We start from the raw sequence: 19,435 nt of genomic DNA, 5'->3' as shown, positions 1-19,435 counted from the left end.
TTGCGTAGGACTCTTACCCTTGATTTCACTTCCAGCCTCTTTTGCCCTTAACGTGTTTCTGAGCATTTTCACTCTTTCACTTGGCTGGGTACTTAGTCTTGATTATGGTTTCGAACTCTTAGCCTTAATTTTGCTTTCAGGCTCTTTTGCCCTTAGCATATTTTCAAGCATTTCGCTCTTTTATTTTTGTGGGTACTTAGTCCTGATTGTGTTTCCGGACTTCTAGATTTGGTTGGAGGTTCTCTGGCGAACTTGCCTTCTCTTCTCTTCTCTTCCGAGTTAGGTGTACCGTGGCAGTTTGGTCATGATTTTTTATTTCTAGGATAAAGTTTGGCGTAGGTTCTTGGCTAGGGGTTATGATGGGTGTTATATTTGTGGGTATGGGTGGGGTGAGACCCCTTTTGCTGCATTATTTGGTTGATCCACATCATCGTTTGTTGCAGTTGCACAGACATTGCTTGCAAATCTTGGTTAGATATGTGTGTTTGTGGAATAGTGTTTGCTAGAGTGGGGTTGCTGGTGGAAGGTGTGTGTGGTAATATTTGAGTGGGGGAGTGGAAACAATGTCATAGGAAAGCCTTGAAGATTTGGGGGTTCGAGGGTTGGACTTTCATCTCCAATGGGTGTTGACGGGTTATTTTTTTGATTTGCCATAGTGGATCTCAGTGGATTTATGTTTAAAATACTCCAGTTGATTGGATAATCTTCTTTCGTTTCCCACAAATGGCGCCAATTGATGAGTCTGAGATTCAGTGAGACAAGAGATGATGACACGAAACTAAAGGATTTGATTTATAAGGAAGTTAATGGATCTGATTGAGTAGTTAAAGATCAATAATGGATCAGAGTGGTTTTTTTTGGGTTTAGAAATGCTGAGATTATCGGGAGAAGTCGAGAGTTTTATTTTTCTAGGTACTTAGTCCTGATTGTGTTTCTAGACTTTTGGATTTGGCTGGAGGTTCTCTAGCGAACTCACCTTCTCTTCTCTTCTCTTCTCTTCTCTTCTCTTCTTTTCCGAGTTAGGTGTATCGTGGCAGTTTGGTCATGATTTTTGATTTCTGGGATAAAGTTTGACGTAGGTGCTTGGCTAGGGGTTATGATGGGTGTTATATTTGTAGGTATGGGTGGGGTGAGACCCCTTTTGCTGCATTATTTGGTTGATCCACATCATCGTTTGTTGCAGTTGCACAGACATTGCTTGCAAATCTTGGTTAGATATGTGTGTTTGTGGAACAGTGTTTGCTAGAATGGGATTGTTGGTGGAATGTGTGTATGGTAATGTTTGAGTGGGGGAGTGGAAACAATGTCATAGGAAAGTCTTGAAGATTTGGGGGTTCGAGGGTTGGATTTTCATCTCCAATGGGTGTCAACGGGTTATTTTTTTGATTTGCCATGATGGATCTCAGTGGGTTTATGTTTAAAAAACTCCAGTTGATTGGATAATCTTCTTTCGTTTCCCACAAATGGCACCAATTGATGAGTCTGAGATTCAGTGAGACAAGAGATGATGACACGAAACTAAAGGATTTGATTTATAAGGAAGTTAATAGATCTGATTGAGTAGTTAAAGATCAATAATGGATCGGAATGGTTTTTTTTGGGTTTAGAAATGCTGAGATTATCGGGAGAAGTCGAGAGCTTCTAGGGTCTGAGTTTCATAAAAAATTTATCCCTTATGTAATTAGTTCATGGTATTAATACCTTGACCATTTTAGAGTGTTCTGACAGATCGTCGATAGATGACGGTGGAGTGTTGTGGAAAAAATGTCAGACGGTTCATTTATAGTGGACAGTTGGCTAATAAATGTTAAGTCGTTTCACCCATATCCTGTCCATCACTCGCGTTTAGTCCTACTTGCATGCGCAATTATGACCCTAAAGAGGATCCGCGAGTTTTAAAGAGATTGACCTGCTTGTTCATAGCATTAATGAGATTGGAGATGTTGGTGGTTTAAAAGGACCCAAGGTATAAAGGAAATTTCAATGAATGTATTACTGTAAACAGAGACTGAATTTATACAGGTAAGTGAAACTAAATGTGCAGGAACGGGTTGTGGAGATAAGGTAGAAGGTGGAACACGTTGTTGAAGAGGAGCAAATAAAGGAAATTCTGGTGGAGAACCGAGGACTGAGGAGCTACCATCACTTTGCTTGAACGGAAAATCCTGTTCATCAAACAAAACATGACGGGAATAAAAAAGTTTATGAGTAGATAAAGAAAGACATTTATATCCTTTATGCAGAAGACTGTAACCAAGAAAAACACATTTTGTAGATCGAGGTTCTAATTTATTAGAAGTGTATGGTTTAAGCCAGGGAAAGCAAGAACAACCAAAAATTTTGAGAAAATTATAATCAGGCTGCCGACCAAATATTTTTTGATAAGGAGACATGTGATTAAGATTGGGAGTAGGTAAGCGGTTAATGGTGTAAACGGCAGTAGCAAAAGCATGATCCCAATATTTAGAGGGAACAGAAGCATGAAACAAATTGGCTCGACCAGTTTCAGTGATGTGTCTGTGTTTTCTCTCGGCACACCCATTTTGTTCAGGTGTATGGGGACAAGAGCTTCGTTGAATTATTCCATGTTGAGCAAGGTAAGGTTTTAGTGCTTGGAACTCCCCTCCCCAGTCAGATTGGAACATTTTAATAGAAGTATTAAAGTAATTTTCAACTATTTTGCGGAATTGATGAAAACAAGAACGAACATCTGATTTGTGCCGCAAAAAATAAATCCAAGAGTATTTGGTGTAATGGTCATAAAAAAGAACATAATAACGGCAGCCATCTAAAGTAGCAATGGGTGCAGGACCCCATAAGTCCGAACAAACAAGTTCCAATGGTTTTTTTGCAACAAATGTGGAATCAAGAAATGGCAATTTATGTGTTTTGCTAACACAACAGGTTTCACACAATGATTTATTTATTTTATTGAAACAAAACAAATTATTGGATGACAAAAACTCTGGAAACAGTTTTAGAGCAGGCATGACCAAGCCTAGCATGCCAAGTAGATAAAGAAACTGAATTGCAAGAAGGAGATATAGACGCAGAAGCCAACACATAGAGTCCATCTTTAACATGCCCCCTGTGAAGTATCTGTTTCGACTGAAGGTCCTTAATAACAAAACAATGAGGAAAAAATTCGAGTGAAACACCATTAGAAAGAGCAAACTGACGAACAGAAATTAGATTAGAATTAGCATTAGGAACATGTAAAATATTACGGAGTGAAAAACGATTAGAATCAAGAGATAAAGAGGCAGAACCAGTATGAGAGATTGGAAGAGTTTTACCATTTGTGAGAGTAACTTCGTCAGTGCCAGAATATTCAGAATGAAGAGCAAGATTATCCAGTTCAGATGTCAGGTGATGGGTCGCTCCACTATCCACAATCCAGGGTTGAGGGGTAGCAGTTGGAGAAGATGTGTGATGACTGACAGGTCTGGGATTATGTCTATTATACCTTGGACTTGGACACACATTAGCCAAATGACCTTGGCCGCCACAGTTATAACAAACTGGAGATGATGTAGAATTTGTGTTAGAGCCAGAACCTCGACCAGCAGAACTGGAGTAACTACCACGTCCACCACGCCCTCGACCACGAGAAGGGCCACCACGATAACCAGAAGTATTGAGGTGAGCAAGTGCAGGCACAATTGGTTCAGCCGATTGCAATTGCAATTCTTCAGAAAGCAATAAACCCAATAAGTCATCATATGAAACGGATGCCAAACGTGCCTCAATATTACGGGTAAACGGACGGTAATCAGGTCCTAACCCACGAAGAATATGATCGACAAGATCATCCTCAGAAATCGCAGCATCAAGAGAAAGTAACTGATCATAAATCTGTTTGGCACGACTCATATAGACTGGAATGGAGTCCGTACCTTTAGAAAGGACATAGAGGGAGGACTTAAGTGTGCGAATTTGAGCTTTTGAGCCAGAAGCATACTGGATTTTTAATCGAGACCAGGCATCATGAGCCGTAGCAACACCAACAACCTGAGAAAGAACAGATTCGGATAAGGAACTTAGAATCCAACCAAGAACAGTCTGGTCTTTAAAAAACCAAGTAGAATAAGCAGGATTAGGAGCATCATTGATCTCCTTAGGTGGAGCAATAGCAGACCCATCAATGTGATGAACGAGCTGCTGACTATGAAGAAGGGGAAGAATCTGTGTTTTCCAGAGTAAGTAATTGGTCGAAGTTAATTTGACAGTGACATGATTGTGGATCGAAGGGATGGAATAAGGAATTGTAGAAGAAGAAGCCATTGGGAAAAGCAGAAAAGAGTCGAGAAAAAAAAAAATATAGGGCTCTGATACCAAAAAGGACCCAAGGTATAAAGGAAATTTCAATGAATGTATTACTGTAAACAGAGACTGAATTTATACAGGTAAGTGAAACTAAATCCCTAAACTAAAGGAGATACAATCAGATACAAAGAGATACAGATTATAGAAATATAAACGGAATAGCTATGCCTAAAGAATAGGTCTTTACGATAGTGCCTTATCAGGTTTGACCCGCATACTATGACGAATAGTCCTTCTGTAAAGAGGTCAAACCGAATATACCGGTGTGAACCCTTCTACTTTTTTATACACTTGTCACGATCTCAAAAGAATTTATTATTATTATTATTATGTTATAAGTAATTAAATTAATATATGGTGTAATTATAAAATTTTGAAAAGAATAGGATTTTTTATAATTAACTCTAATTTAATTTACTTTGTCTTGTTTGGATACACTTTAAAAATAAAGGAAAAATACAAATTTTCTTTTAATAAAATATATTAAAAGACTATTATATGTAAAAAAAATAAAAATTTTAGAAAGATGAAAGTATTTAAGTATTTTAATATAATTAATATCCATTACTCTTTATTTCTCTCCATTTTCTATAATTTTAAAGAAAAATATTTTGAATAGGTCGAGTGAAGAAATATAACTTTTCATCCTTTCACTCTATTTCTCTTTTTTATAAAATTTGAAATAAAAAAATTTTGGAAAATTATATTTCTCATGTTTTCTTTCTCGCTATTTCCCTCCATTTAAATAAAGTATAAAAGAAAAGAAACAGTAAAAAGGAGAGAGTTTCTCTGTCTACTTTAAACTAGGGAGAAAAGCAACTTTCTCTCCCTGTTCAGTCAAGCACCTTAATTATTAATCCGTCCTCGAGTACAAACCTCTTTTGAATTTTTATACCAAGTGAGTTGTATCAACAGACTCGGAGTATAAATAAATCCGTCTCTTAATTAAAAGCATCACTATCAATTATTTTTTTTATTTATAAATTAAAATTAATGACTTTGTTGAATCATTGTCAGCATGTGGATATATTCTGAGAGTGCAATTCTGCTGCTGATGACTTGGCTAATTTAGGGCAGCACTTGTTACTTAGTTCTTATATTTAGCCGTATAATTCTTTTAAATGCTTAATTTGGTGGGCGTCGACTTCTGTTATGGTTTAGTGTTGTTTCCTTTTCAATTGTAGATAAAAGATTAAAAAGAAAGATAATAATATAATGCAATGAAGAAAACGAGTCACCAGACATAGTTCCAAAGGAAAAAACTATCCTATGGCTCAACTGAACCGTTCTTTTCTTCCCTTTCTTTCAATTTCGGAAAATCCAAATGATTTTGTAGAAAGACTTGTGCTCCTATTCTTTCCTGTTTTTGACGATAGATAATTAAATTTTAAACGATAGATAATTAAATTCTAAACTCATTAGTTTTAATTTAAATATTTTTTGAAATGGGGTTAAAAATTGAGAGAATAGAACATGAAATGACTATACATATTTAGTTATATAAGTCTAATCATAATCGATTAAAATATACATCGCTCTCGTTAAGATTCATCTAGGAGAATGGAGGACAAGGGATTTTTTTGTGCACCTATCCAAGGCATAACATAGCTCAAGCTTTGCCACCAACAGAACGTTTTCTTCGTTTCTTTACTGTACACCGATTAATAGACCGCTCAACAGTAATGCACTACATTCAGACAATAATGGACAAGAAAAACGACGTTTGAACTAATAGCAACTGGTGCCTACAGTTTAAGAAGAGCTTTCCTTTACCCTTCCATGGTCTATTATTTGATCGGAGAAATTGGCCTTCAAACTAATTCCTAAGCTATATAAACAGCTATCTTTCATAATCCACCAGCTCTAAGCTCTCTCCGATCTCATCAGTTCAAAACCTGTAATGGAGGGCCTAATACCGTATTTCTACAAGGTGATAGTTCAGTACAATGCTGAAGGACAAACGAAGGAAGGTAGCTCATTTGGTGAATCGACTAGTGCGCATTACGTAAGACTTCCAGGCGATTCGGGACGGTTCAATCCATCATGCACCCAACTTTTCCATCCTGAGTATGTTCCTACTTCGTCGGCTTCCGCTGCACATCCGACTCTTACCTCTCAACTCCTTGCCCTTGCAGGAAGCCAATCCCCAGCTCATCTTCCTGTCTCTCATCGTTTCTTTTCCTTCTTTTAACAGCAGTTATATCAGTGTTCATGAGTCTGTACTATGCCAGATGGAGCGAAGTTGATGGCTATTTTTCGGTTACATGTAAAAGGAGAAGTCCATAGCTCATACTTGCTGTCACGTAACATAAACTGCAATTTAGGAATTCAAAACCAAAAGCATCAATAAGAGATGCCAGAGGAGCATCACACTTTGTGCATTGAGCATTGCATCGGGTAAAAATATGTAATAGAAATCAGAAAGGGAAAAAAAACAACCACCCATTAGAAATAAGAGCACTTCAGACAACAAATGCATTTCCAGTTTGCTAGAATTGCCAACTTTTAGCTACTGGTGCTTCTTCTTTGTACTCTGTTACTAAACTAATATATCATATTACCAATTACGTTAAAAAATTATGAGCCAGTAAAGGGGATTAAAGTTACAGATCATTCTGAGAATTTGTTTCCATGCTGGTCCTATAGCATTACATTAGTTAATTTCCATATAAAACTAAGACCATATGACCAAAATTATGCAACACGAGCAAAGGTACAAGTAGGATGAACATCAAACTCTCAAATAAGCCTTGATAAATGTAATCAAAGGTACTTGAAAGAAATGTCCAGAATAGGGCCGGGTCCATCAGGGTATATGATTTCAATTTCATGCTCTAGTAGTTTCTCACTTAAGGAACTCTCTTTTTATCATCCAGCAACACCATCTCAACTGAGAGAATTAGAACGTCTGAATGACAAATTGTCTGTCATCTAAAATCTAGACTTTTGACAGAGAGTTCGAAAACTTCAGGTAGGAAAAAAATCAGATACACATGAGCTATAATTTATGCAAATCGTCTCTTATAGTAACACTCACCCTGACCCATCTCTACGCCGAACAAACTCAACTGGCTTGTTCTTGCGGCTGAGAAGCTCAGCAAAAAAGTTTATATCAGCAAAATCATTCCTGATCGTCATCGTATGGAAGAAATTTTTTGTCATTGCAACCGCGTTTAGCGATAGACTTCTTTATCCTTTTATTTTATTATAGTTTAGTTTGTTTTCATCTCATTATTTGTGTACTTGTTGGCAATTCTTTGTTTTCCTCCTTTGGCAATGTTGTTAACGACATTAATTTGTTTCAAAATGGCCCAAAAAAGTTAATTCTCTTCAACATTGAAGGAGACACCATTTCGAATATTAGTTCACAGTTAAGCTTTTCAGGAGATTGGTGATGGTGAAGCTGTGAACAATGAGCTTCAGAAACTCAAGGACATGAAGGGTCGTGCTTCTTCATTAATCGTCTTCGTGAAATTTCCAGGTTTATTCACTGTCTTGCACTGGCTAGGGCGAAAAGACTCTTTCAGACTATAATTTGAAATTTTAAACGTTTGATTAACATATTTAAAGTGATATTTTCTCTGAAAGTAATTCAAAATGCCGCGCAAACGGATTGGAAGATCGCCAGCTTGTTTTGGTCGAGAGAATGGCTCATGGAGGGAGTTTGGCACTGCGGTCTCCCTTCTCTGTCCGACACATTGAACGGCACTTCTGCAAACGTTGGAAGACGCGTGCTTTGTTCGGCGACTGCATTGTCCGCTCCAAGTTCACAAACTGGTCGGAGAAATTTTTCTGTTCCCCAGCGGAGGACCGAAAGATTCTATACATGACAATTCACCAAAATACGGTATCGTCGAATGACGTACTTGCTGTTTCCTCGACCAACGTATGATTATGCAATCCCTTATAGGAAATGTCATCATTATCTAGCGGGAAAAATACTTTCTTTGATGCCTTGACATTTTCAGTATATGTTATCTAGAGGAATTAAATGCTTAGTTTAGCACTCAAATTACTAATTTAACATTCATATCTTCACTTCATCACTTGTGGTAATTGAACTGCATTTCTTTTCCTTCGTTCTCTTTATGATCTATTTTGCTATATCTGGATATCAAATTGTTTGAGAAACTTAATTTTCTGTGCAGTGCTGAACATCGCAGAGAAGTTTTATATGGTCGAGAATATCTAGTGCTGGTTTTACTAGTTAACGCATCACATTTCAGTATTTTTCTGAACCAGTAAAGAAACTTGCTCCTTCCAAATCCTTAAATTGATGGGCTATATCAAGGGCAACTCCGTTCCTCTTCAGGCCGAGTGCAGATAATAAGCTGCCTCTTCTCTAAAGATTCAGTATTAATTTTCAATAGATCCAAATGAACATGAAGAATATCTAACAGAGAACACGAATCTGCTGCCAAAAAAAAAAAAAAAATACAAATACACACTTCACACCCTTAAAATAAATCAGCCATAGGTAACCATGTTTTATCAGGTTAGAGTCACTGAGTCACATATTATTCACCCCACATGCTCCACTATGGCCGATCAACAGAGAAACCTCAATCAAAAGAGAACAAAAATGAGGGGAAAAAAGCAGAGACAAACTCAGTAGTAACAAGCAAACAAGAAACAAAGCCAAGATTATCCACTTTCAACTTCACGCTCTCACCCGTCACCACCACCGCCACTACCCTCCTTGGCAGATATATGCACAGCACTCACTGCCACGGCAGCTGCTCCGGTGGTTTCATTGCTGGAAGCAGTGGTAGTTCCCTGAAGGCTGCCGCCTTCTGTACTGGGATCACCTGTCCCAGAAGAAGCATCTCCTTTACTCTTGTCCTTTGTTCCAGCAGATTTCTCCCAGTCCTCAGTCTTGTTCTCTTTCTGCTTTAGTCCTGGGATGCAGGAGCAGAGGTTAGCACATATCCTCATTGTTACAAAAGCTTAATTCATCTTGTTTCTTCTATAAGGACAAGCAATATAAAAGGGTTCCTTAATTTTTAATTATCATCATGATTGCGTAGTTAACAAGCATAAATCAAGGAATTATTGGCAAAAAGTATGATTATGATGTTCACTTTTCTTTTTCTACGTGTTGTCCACTACGCATCCATATAATCAATATTGGTATTTATCGGTAAATAATCACTCTGTAAATAAATAGGAGAAAATTTTACACAAACTGACAGTTCTCTGATGATGCACATAGTGAAGGGATATTCAGGTCTTGGTAATTACCCTAAAAAAATATTGAAGTTTGTTTGACAATTAACATGGGAAGATGCCTGTGGAGAGTTGGAAAGGCCAACTTAGCTACATGTGTAGGCTGTAAAGTAATATTTTGCATAATTTATGGAAGAATTAAAGTAACAAGCTATAAAGATTCCTTAAAAAGTTGAAATCCATGAATGATTAATTGGGATTAATCTTGTTACATAATGAAGCAAGTGATGTGAGGCATATATCAGACAAAAAGGACGCCAAATTCTAAAGTGCCATGTGCAGATACAGTCCCTTAGATAATGGACAGGCTGTTATCAAATTATAACATCCTATTTTTACCCTTTGAAGCTAATTAGAATCATTATTACTAATTAAGGTTTTCTTTTACTCCATTTGCATAATTATATTATATATATATATACATTTTTTGCTGTAACATCATTTTTTTTATTTTTTCTTTTTCTTTAAATTGCTGTTTTTTTCCTTTTAGTTAATAAAAATTAATATTTTCATTTTCCATAGAAAGTGTCTATTTATTATATGACGAAACATGGGATATGTTGCACGCTTTTCTAATTATAATCAAAATAACGCTGAGAAGGCTTGATAATTGCCTTAAGTCTGGAGTTTGAAATGTTTCTGTTTATTTAAAGAATAAAGTAAGAGAGAATCAAATAAAAATAACAAGATAAAATGTGAAAAATGATAAAAGAAAAAATGTCTGAGCCCGGGTTCGAACCGGGGACCTCTAGTGTGTGAGACTAGCGTGATAACCAACTACACCACCCAGACGCCTTTGAAGTAAATTTTTCCATGTAATAAGACTATTGTATTATTTTTTTTAAATCTCTTCCCAGTCTCTTTTAGAAGCCTGCGGAGAGAAAAATCGAAACCGAGGTCCAGGGAGAAAGAGAGGAAGATTCATCAGAATTGGCTATTCTCTTCGCCATGGACTCTCATCACGCTTCTCTTGGTCGAAGAACGGTACTTATCTCATCTTCTTTATGCATGATACAGTCGTGGTTTTCTCTTTTAATCAATTATCAAATTTGAACTCATTTTCAATTTCTTTCCTTGTCATTCTCTTTTTTTTTTTTTTTTTTTTTAATTGGATGTGAATCTGAAATCATGTTATATCTGCAGTTGGAAGAGATTAGGCAAAAGAGAGCTGCTGAGAGATTGAGCAAAACATCTTCTGGGCCTGATCTCACAAAAACTCCAAACCCTAATGGTCTCTGTCTCTGTCTCTTTTTCTTAGTAATTTTTTAGAGAATATTTGTCTTCTGATTGATGCATTTATTTATTTTCCCCTTCTGAAAATTTTTTGTGCAGATAATATAGGAATAAAAAAATCAGAAAGCGCAAATCGACTCTCTGAGGTGGGAATTCAACCTTCCATGACCCTTTCTTTTAATTCCCATCTATATATCGTTTTCTGTATGTATTACATTATTGTTTGCGGATAACGTTTCTAGTAAAGTATGGAATTTAAATTTATTTGAAGTGTGCTGTTTTATCATATGGCTGACTTGATGCGGCAATTTATGAAAAGAAAGGAAAACAATAGAATTTTTTTCATTCACGTGTAAGGCCTTTTTTAAATAATTCAATCTGAGTAGGGAAGCAGGCACAGTTTGTTAACGTTTTTTAATCTTGTGCAGACAGATGTTAGTGGTTTAGTTTCTCAGCTAAAAGATCTGCAGAAAAAGAATGCAGATTTGGAGGAAATCAACAAGACATTATCCATGAAGGTACCGTGTGGTAGTTACTACACATTTTATGTTTGGAGTTTAACACCAGAAAATGGCGTTTAGATTGTGCCCATCAAGCTGACACTTTAGTTGTTCTATTGCTTTAGGTTCAAACAAAAGATGTTGAGAATGAATCTCTGCAGAAGCGCTTAAATGATTTGGTAAAGGATTGCTCTTCCCCTTCTATTTGTTCTGCATGTTTAGCAAAATAATTGTTTTAACTGAACTTTGTAGTTTGCTTCTACCCTTTTTTTATTGTGGTTTGCAGGAACAGAATACTGTACCATCTTTGAGAAAAGCACTTAAGGATGTGGCCATGGAAAAAGATGCAGCAGTAGTTGCTAGGGTGAGCAACTATTGGCTTGCTATTTTCTTTAAATGCTATATTTATGTTGTTTTTTCATTCTTCACCCACAATGTCTGATAATTTAGTGTAGGAGGACCTTTCCGCCCAGCTTCGGACCCTTAAGAAACGTCTGAAGGATGCAGAAGAAGAACAATATAGAGTAGGAAAGCTTATTCTGCCTATTTCATACAGTAGCAAATTAGCAATTCAAATTCTAAATTCTCATTAAGTTTACATATGGAATAGGCTGAGGAAGATGCTGCAGCTTTGAGAGCAGAGTTAAACTCGATGCAGCAACAAGCAATGAATAGTAATATACTCAGTGGGATGACATCTGTTGGTATTTCTCCTGATCGTGTCCAAAGCTTGGAAAAGGAGTTGGCTAGTTTAAAGCTGAATTTGCAGGTTAGATTGCTTACTTTGTTTCCCCACTGGAGTTTTGTTATGTGTTTCTTATGGTGATCAAAACTTGTAGCAAGAGTCATTATTGAGGCAACAAGAACAACAACAATTAGCAGAGGAGCAAGCTCGGGTTTCTACCCTTACATCTGAGAAATTGGAATTGGAGGAGAAACTTGGAGCTTTATCCAGAATAGCCCCTGGTATATTCCTTTAGAAGCTTCACAGTTACCCAGTAGTCTTCAAAATGTGGTCCCTGTACAATGGGGACATGCACAATTAATCATGTTCTCGTCATTTTCTGCTATCTTTGTTGGTTCTCATTTGCTTTTCTTAGTCATTGTCTCTGGTTTTGTGCAACGCAGAAGTATCAGAAAAAGTGGCTCTTAAGGCGTTTTCAATGGTAAGAAAATCTCTATGGTTGTTATATTCATTGGTTTGGGTTTCGTAATTGCAAATCATGACATGCATGCTAACCTTTCCGTTATAATTACTGCCTCTTTCCATCTGTTTTGTCAGCCTCCTTTCCAGAAAAATTTATCATCAGTTCTTCATCCTTTGTTAACAGTGGTTGATGGAATGTGGCCTAAGATTTTGATGATGGATGTTATGTGCTTTGCAGGAAGAAAAGGAGAAACTTGAGAAGCAGTTGCATGATATGGCTGTAGCAGTTGAGAGATTAGAGAGTAGTAGACAAAAACTTTTGAAGGAGGTGCAGTCCTTATTTGATTTTCTTTCAGTTGTATTAATGAATGCTAGATACTCGCTTGATCTCAATGCAACCTTGTTCATAACTTGGTTTGCAGATTGATTCCCAATCTACGGAAATAGAGAAGCTATTTGAGGAAAATTCTAATATCTCTTCTTCTTATCAAGAGGCAATAAGCGCAGCAAAACAGTGGGAGAATCAGGTACTTTCTGTACAGTTGAAGTCTAATTCAAGTTTGAGAAGAAAGAAAGAAGTCTAATTCAAGAATTGTTGTATCCAAGAAATATGGAATGCATTTACGCATCTTTTTTTTTTACTCCATAATTAACAAGTTATCAAATGATGTAGTTAATATAGTTAATAGTGGGGATTGAAGGTTGAAATTGGTTGAAATGGAGGAAATAAGCCAGAAAAACAAACTAAATTTTGTTGTTGAAGCAATGGTGGATATCATATGTGTTTTCCAAATGTCATATCCTTGGTGTTTGATTTTCCATAAAACTATAGAAGAGCACGCATGATATAGCACCTTATTGCTGGTGAACTTGTAATTGGCCACACTTTATGTTCAAATTTTGACGTTAGCTATTTTGTACTTCAGATAAATAATTTCTTTGGGTGTAACTTAATGCAGTTGAAGGACTGTCTCAGTCAAAATGAAGAGCTTCGTGGAGTTCTCTTTAAGATGAGAATGGAACAGGCTAATATGCTTTCTTCAGGTGATAGGGAGATCCTGAAAAGCTCCACCGAACACAAAAGCAATGGTATAAATGGGACTGGTTCACAGATATATACAACTGAGGTCCTTTCCCTCAAGGTTAGTATTTGAGGATAAAGGGTTTTGTTTCTAAAAAGTTCTGATACCTCTCTCTGCATTTGTTCCAGTGACGTCTGAGATACAGCATTTGAGATAGAAGAGCCATTTTTGCTTAATGATTTTTATTACATATTAATTTTCAGTCCATCAGTATGCATTCCCTCATGGTTGTGTTTCCTTGTAGGGTGAGCTTGCAAAAGAGCAGAACAGAGCAGATGCATTGTCAGCAGAGGTCCTGCAGCTTTCAGCAAAACTCCAAGAAGCTACACAAGCATATAATGGTCTTGCACGCCTGTAAGTCCTCTTTCTCTCTCTCTCCAGCCACCCCTCTTCTATTTTGGGTACAAACTCAATTTGAAGGTAGAGATTTTTGGACATTGTAGCTACACTGAGTGATCTGATTTGCCTCTGCAGCTATAAACCAGTGCTGAGGAACATTGAGAACAGTCTCATCAAAATGAAGCAAGATGGCTCTGTGACCGTACTGTGAAAATACAGCAATGTTTCTGCAATACTGTTGATGTCTTTCTTTGACTAGTCGGTTGCAATACTTTGACTTCTTACATTTTTGGGGGATTACATGACGTTGACAATATTCAGAGAATGCTTTCCATAGGTTGGTTATTTGTTATACAAGGGTTGGGCCAGCAACCATAAACAAAATGTTGATCTACTTGAGCATTCATTTACTAATACAAAATGTTACGTTGTTTATTTGTTCTGTTATCCATATGAGTAGTTTACTATGATGTGATAATTGCCTTTTGAACTAAATATGCTTTCAGAGCAGATTGTTTATCGCAAATATTGAATTGCATAATAAATACTGGAGATACTTTCAATTAAGTGTCAGATGTCGATTCCAAAGATAGGGAGCATGAATATCATAGCAGGAACAGGAGGAGAATAGCATATAATTATGATTTAAACAACCTAATCAAGACCCACTCGTAGTAGTATCGATAGTAAAATTTCGAGATTGATGTGGTGTTAACTTGGTACGGCATATGCTATTTTGAGCAATTTAAGTACAATGTCCTTTGGACGAAAAAAAGAAGGGTACAATTTCCTGCCTAAGCTAGTCCGTTGAAACAGCGGCAGTTGGTTTGGGCCTTTGCTGTGAGGTGATGGGAGGCTTGGATCAGTTTCATTCGTCTTTGTATCATAAAACTGATCTATTTTATCATTTACGAAATACAAGAAGCAGTGATAGTGATCATAGATTAAATTCAATTGATGATGCTGTCTGGTTGAGCCTCTTCTATTTATCTCACAAAACAATCAAATATACATGAAATCCTAACACAATGTCATCTGATGCATGCTAGTAAGCAGAATGTGGGACTACACGTGAGAGCCACATTCAGCCTTGTGAGATTCAAGTAAAATTCTCGCGGCTTCAACGACTACTTGTCCACTGACATAATGCTGTCGACATACAGGCATGTAGACATCAGCCCCACCAATAAGTTCTATCCTTGTCTCCTCTGTCTTTCTCATGGTAAAGAAAGCCCGTTTTCCACAAACTTCACACCGTGCAGTTAGCTTAGTTACGGAATCAGCCAGGGGAATTATATCAAGCACAGAACCAAAACTCCTCCTGCCACCATCAAAAGGAACTCTGATTATAATGCAATTTAAGAAACAAATCCATGGATTAAGCAGAAAGTAACTATTTCAAAGAAGCAAGTAACGAGCACAGAAATTTGAATTAAACTAAATTAAATTCCATCAGTGTGTATAGATGTATACCTCAAATAGTCACCATCCAGACCAGCAACTATCAAAGTTTTCCCATCATGATCTGCAGCTTCACGACAAAAATCATATAGGTCTTCAAAAAATTGTGCTTCATCAATACCAATCACATCCAGCTGTTACCATGTGGTTTTCACCAGTTAATGTTACCAAGTCTACACTATAAACTCTGGAAACTAGAAAGAATAATACACACATGCATTCAGTACTTACTATTTTTCTGGTATCTTTCTTTCAAGTAGTCATATCGGTTTTCACAAAAATGATTTACTAAAAACACTAACCCCTTGTTTGGAATAAAAAATTTCATAAAAATTCAATTCGATTTTTTTCTATCAATTTCCTTGTTTAGAATGAAAAAATTCATTTCTTTTTTAATTGAAAAAAAAATGATTTACTAAAAACACTAACCCCTCGTTTGGAATAAAAAATTTCATAAAAATTCAATTCAATTTTTTTCTATCAATTTCCTTGTTTAGAATGAAAAAATTCATTTCTTTTTTAATTGAAAAAATTTTCATTTCAAATGAAATGAAATCGTGCATAATTTTGCAAGATTCATTTGAATTTTTTTCTTGTAAAATGAATCATGCCAAACGAAGGGTAAAAGAGAAATAAATGTATATGCGGATATTAACTATCAATAACTTGAATACATGCATTAAATATAGTTTTTTTACGGGACATATATATTATGTTTTGACATTCAGATACCTGTTCATATGCATCAAAGCCAAATTTTTGTCTAAACAATGACAAACTAGGCAGGGCCACACATGGCAGTTTCACTCCATCATGTGTCACTATTGAATCAAGACCATATCTTGTATCCCTGTTCGATTTTATAACAGCCACGTTTCTGCATAACAAATGCACAAAAAGGAAAATGAATTTTAAACTAATAATTTCACTGAAGATTCAACACAATTCAAATTCTACATGAAACACTGCTTTAAATCATCAGCATCTCTGACTGAAATTGTTAAAAACTAAAATTACAAGTCCTATAAAATTTATATGCAGAATATTAGTCTCACTGTTGTATACCACAATAGTAAAGTGAATCTGGGGTGCCCAAGAACATCACCAGGTAAAACACGAAATATTGACATAAGAGTTCTGCCAAGCAAAAAACAATAATAGCAACATACCAAAATCATACTCGAGTTTTCAAAATATGCAACCATTTAGTAAGGAAATTACCTATAAAAAAAACAGTGTAGCTCAAAGTAATTTATGTGGAAAGCAAACAAACATCTTTACCTCAAATTATCATCAGCCTAAGCCTTGAAATCCAATGAGAAGCTCAGCCAATAACAATGCTATATTTTGGATTGAAAATGTAAAGCATATCAATCTTCTAAATGAATTAATTCACTTATGTCAGGAACATAGCCAGCATCTCTTAAAGTGCACATCATTTTGATAATTGTACTACATATTTCCTTATATTTTCTATGAGATTTATCACCCATTAAGAAGCAGTGGATCTCCCCTTGAACTTCAATCCTACTATAAGCAGGCTCCTTCATTATTCCTGAATCTCTCATCATACTCCTAACCTTTGCAACATCATCCCAGAACCCAAATGTGGCATAAGTATTGGACAAGACCACATACTTTCCAGCATTTTGTGGATCCAATTTGAAGTATTGCTTGGCTGCATGATTTACCAGGTCCATGTCTCCATGAATTCTAGAAGCCCCAAGCAAAGCACCCCATACAACTGAGTGTTCTTTACAAGGTGCCTCCAAAACAAACTCATAAGCCTCTTGCAACATGCCAGCACGACCTAAAAGATCGACCATTGCTGCATAGTGTTGCCCTCTAGGCTGGATTCCATAATCTCTCTTCATTGATAAGAAATAATCCCAAGCTTCATCAATCAAACCTCCATGACTACAAGCGGAAAGCACTGCTAGAAAAGTAACATAATTTGGTCTGAAACCTTCATCTTTCATCCTATGAAATGATTCTAAAACCTCTGTAACTCTTCCATGCTGGCCATACCCAGATATTAATGAAGTCCAGGTAACAACATTCCTGTTTAATGATTTACTAAAGACCTTATGCCCATCAGAGAGATTGCTGCATTTGAAGTACATATCTATGAGAGCACTATTGACTACAACATTTTCACTTAGGTTACACTTTATCATAATACCATGGGCTTTCTTACCATGTTCCAGTGTTGCTAAAGCAGCACAAGCTCTAAACACAGATGCAAATGTATACTGGTCTGGTGTCAAACCATTTTGTCTCATTTTGTAATAAAAAGTAAGACCTATCTCTTCATGTCTCTTTTGCACATATCCAGCTATTACTGCATTCCAAGAAATCAAGTTTTTCCCCCCCACCATATTAAACAGCACACGTGCAGTCTTTAGATCCCCAGATTTTGCATACAATATCAACAACTTAGTCTTCAGATATTCACTGGCAACATACCCTACAATAACCATATGTGCATGGATTCTTTTCCCCTTCTTATACTGTTTTCCAAATATGCATTCTTGCAACAGAAGAGCATAGGTACCATGTTCCACTTTGAACCCTGTGTGCCATAACAGTCTCACAGCTTCACTCGTTCTCCCAGAAAAAGAAAGATCTTTTAAGGTTTTATCCAATTGACGTACACTTGTGACCTGAAAGCTGGCAATATCTAAAGAGTGATAATCCCGTTCCATCAACCAGAAACATTGAGTAAACCTCACCTATTAAGCTAAAAGCAGGAATAACGATAACACGAAGGATTTTAAAAAACCTAGGACGATCACAATCAATCAAATTAACAATTCAGGAAAATATTGGCTTTTACTCACTGTTATGTATATATATATATACATATATATATAGTAATGCAACTACATCAACAATTCCAAAATAAAGCCCAAACCTAATCATATAAGAAAAACAAATAAGAGAATCAAAAGCACATTACATAAACGAAACAAAATCTTATATCAACACAAATAACATGTAGAAAAAATAAACCTGCCATCGCTGCTTTCAGACTGCATACGACGGAGAAGCGTTGTGGTTTTTCCAGCGAACATGGGCCCAACTATAACGTGAATCTCGCCGGAGGAGGAAGAGGGGGAAGAATTGGAGTGGAGACATCGATTTTGAATAGGAAAAATTGAAAGCATAGGAGGAGGTTTAAGGGGGAGAGAAATGGGACTGGTAAGAGTAGTGGGAAACGAGAGAAATTTGGAATTAGAGGGTAAAGAGAAGAAGAGGGAAGGTGTAACCTTGGGAATGGATGAAAATGGTGGGGATATAAGGGACTTCATCCTTGAAATAGTAGTTAACATTGACAGAAAAAGCGAAATAGGCTAATGGGTTTTGGACCTTTTGGTTACTGGACAAAAATTTTTATTCGCATGCTTGCTAAATTTAGGGTTTGGGATTGAGATTGAGAGAGAGAGAGAGAGAGAGAGAGAGAGAGAGAGTAGGGTTTAAGGTTTTGCTGTGACAAGGGCGAGAAGAGGAGAGAGCTGAGAACTACTGCCTTGGTTCGCCTGCAAACTCCGGATCACGTGTTGTGCTGTCCACACATGTTTCCTGAGCATGCATTCACTGAAGATCTCGACCGTCGACTCGCATGCCTTGCCATTCGTTTTTCTTTTTCCCCCTCGCAAAAGTACTTAAAATATTTTTTCAACTAAATTTATATGACCTGTTTTTTTAGAATAAATCTATGAGACATTTTTCCTTGAATAATGCGAGGAAAATGAAATTTTTACCCATACTCTCCCATCTTTAATTTATTACTTTTAAAAACATTAGGAAAGGATCTTTTTCACCTTTAAAATCTACGTAAACTCATTTATTTTTAATAATATTACAGAAAAAATCGTTAGACTGTTTTCCATTGAATTATTTATTAAAATTCATATACTGCAATGGAGTAATGAAAAAAAAATTATTCTATTAAAATTTATTATTAAATGATAACTGTTTAATAAACTACAGTTTATTTTTTATAATTTTAATATTTATTACAAAATAAAATTTTAAAAATTAATTCTATCCATGCATCTGTTTTATCAATAGAGTTGATTTCGGCGGTTTGTTTTGAATTGATTTTATTTTGTCGCTAT

At 36.3% G+C, this 19,435-nt stretch overlaps 2 protein-coding genes and 1 non-coding gene across 6 annotated transcripts; 1 reads left to right on the top strand and 2 right to left on the bottom strand.

Annotated features, from left to right (window-relative positions):
• Positions 1 to 10,270: 10,270 nt before the first annotated feature.
• Positions 10,271 to 10,344, bottom strand: TRNAV-CAC. Its single transcript has one exon. It is a non-coding gene; the product is annotated as a tRNA-Val (tRNA).
• A 48-nt stretch (positions 10,345 to 10,392) lies between these two features.
• On the top strand, positions 10,393 to 14,288 carry LOC110609165 (protein WEAK CHLOROPLAST MOVEMENT UNDER BLUE LIGHT-like 2). 2 transcript variants are annotated; one of them, XM_021748548.2, is made up of 15 exons: positions 10,393 to 10,536; positions 10,696 to 10,783; positions 10,885 to 10,931; positions 11,214 to 11,303; positions 11,411 to 11,464; positions 11,572 to 11,649; positions 11,741 to 11,809; positions 11,896 to 12,054; positions 12,125 to 12,251; positions 12,414 to 12,451; positions 12,671 to 12,760; positions 12,855 to 12,959; positions 13,392 to 13,574; positions 13,759 to 13,868; positions 13,989 to 14,288. In XM_021748548.2, exons 1-15 carry the CDS (start codon positions 10,501 to 10,503, stop codon positions 14,062 to 14,064), a joined length of 1,350 nt encoding a protein of 449 aa, XP_021604240.1. In that variant the 5' UTR covers positions 10,393 to 10,500; the 3' UTR covers positions 14,065 to 14,288. The 2 variants fall into 2 exon arrangements, with proteins under 2 accessions (XP_021604240.1, XP_021604241.1); XM_021748549.2 differs by having other exon boundaries at positions 10,467 to 10,536; positions 11,218 to 11,303.
• Positions 14,289 to 14,769: 481 nt separating this feature from the next.
• On the bottom strand, positions 14,770 to 18,963 carry LOC110609164 (thymidine kinase a). 3 transcript variants are annotated; one of them, XR_006350015.1, is made up of 5 exons: positions 18,327 to 18,963; positions 16,596 to 17,984; positions 16,047 to 16,191; positions 15,327 to 15,384; positions 15,007 to 15,174 (listed from the first exon to the last, which is right to left on the bottom strand). XR_006350015.1 is itself a non-coding variant. In XM_021748547.2 (4 exons), exons 1-4 carry the CDS (start codon positions 18,644 to 18,646, stop codon positions 14,919 to 14,921), a joined length of 843 nt encoding a protein of 280 aa, XP_021604239.1. In that variant the 5' UTR covers positions 18,647 to 18,919; the 3' UTR covers positions 14,770 to 14,918. The 3 variants fall into 3 exon arrangements, 1 of the variants encoding a protein (XP_021604239.1); XM_021748547.2 differs by lacking the exon at positions 16,596 to 17,984 and having other exon boundaries at positions 14,770 to 15,174; positions 15,327 to 15,448; positions 18,327 to 18,919; XR_006350016.1 differs by lacking the exons at positions 15,007 to 15,174; positions 15,327 to 15,384; positions 16,047 to 16,191 and adding an exon at positions 16,214 to 16,451.
• Between the last annotated feature and the right edge of the window lie 472 nt (positions 18,964 to 19,435).

The sequence above is a fragment of the Manihot esculenta genome, chromosome 2, assembly GCF_001659605.2.
Source record: "Manihot esculenta cultivar AM560-2 chromosome 2, M.esculenta_v8, whole genome shotgun sequence".
In the NCBI taxonomy this organism is placed as follows: domain Eukaryota; kingdom Viridiplantae; phylum Streptophyta; class Magnoliopsida; order Malpighiales; family Euphorbiaceae; genus Manihot; species Manihot esculenta.
The sequence above is the reverse complement of the archived record's forward strand: the minus strand, read 5'-3'. Positions and strand labels throughout refer to the sequence as shown.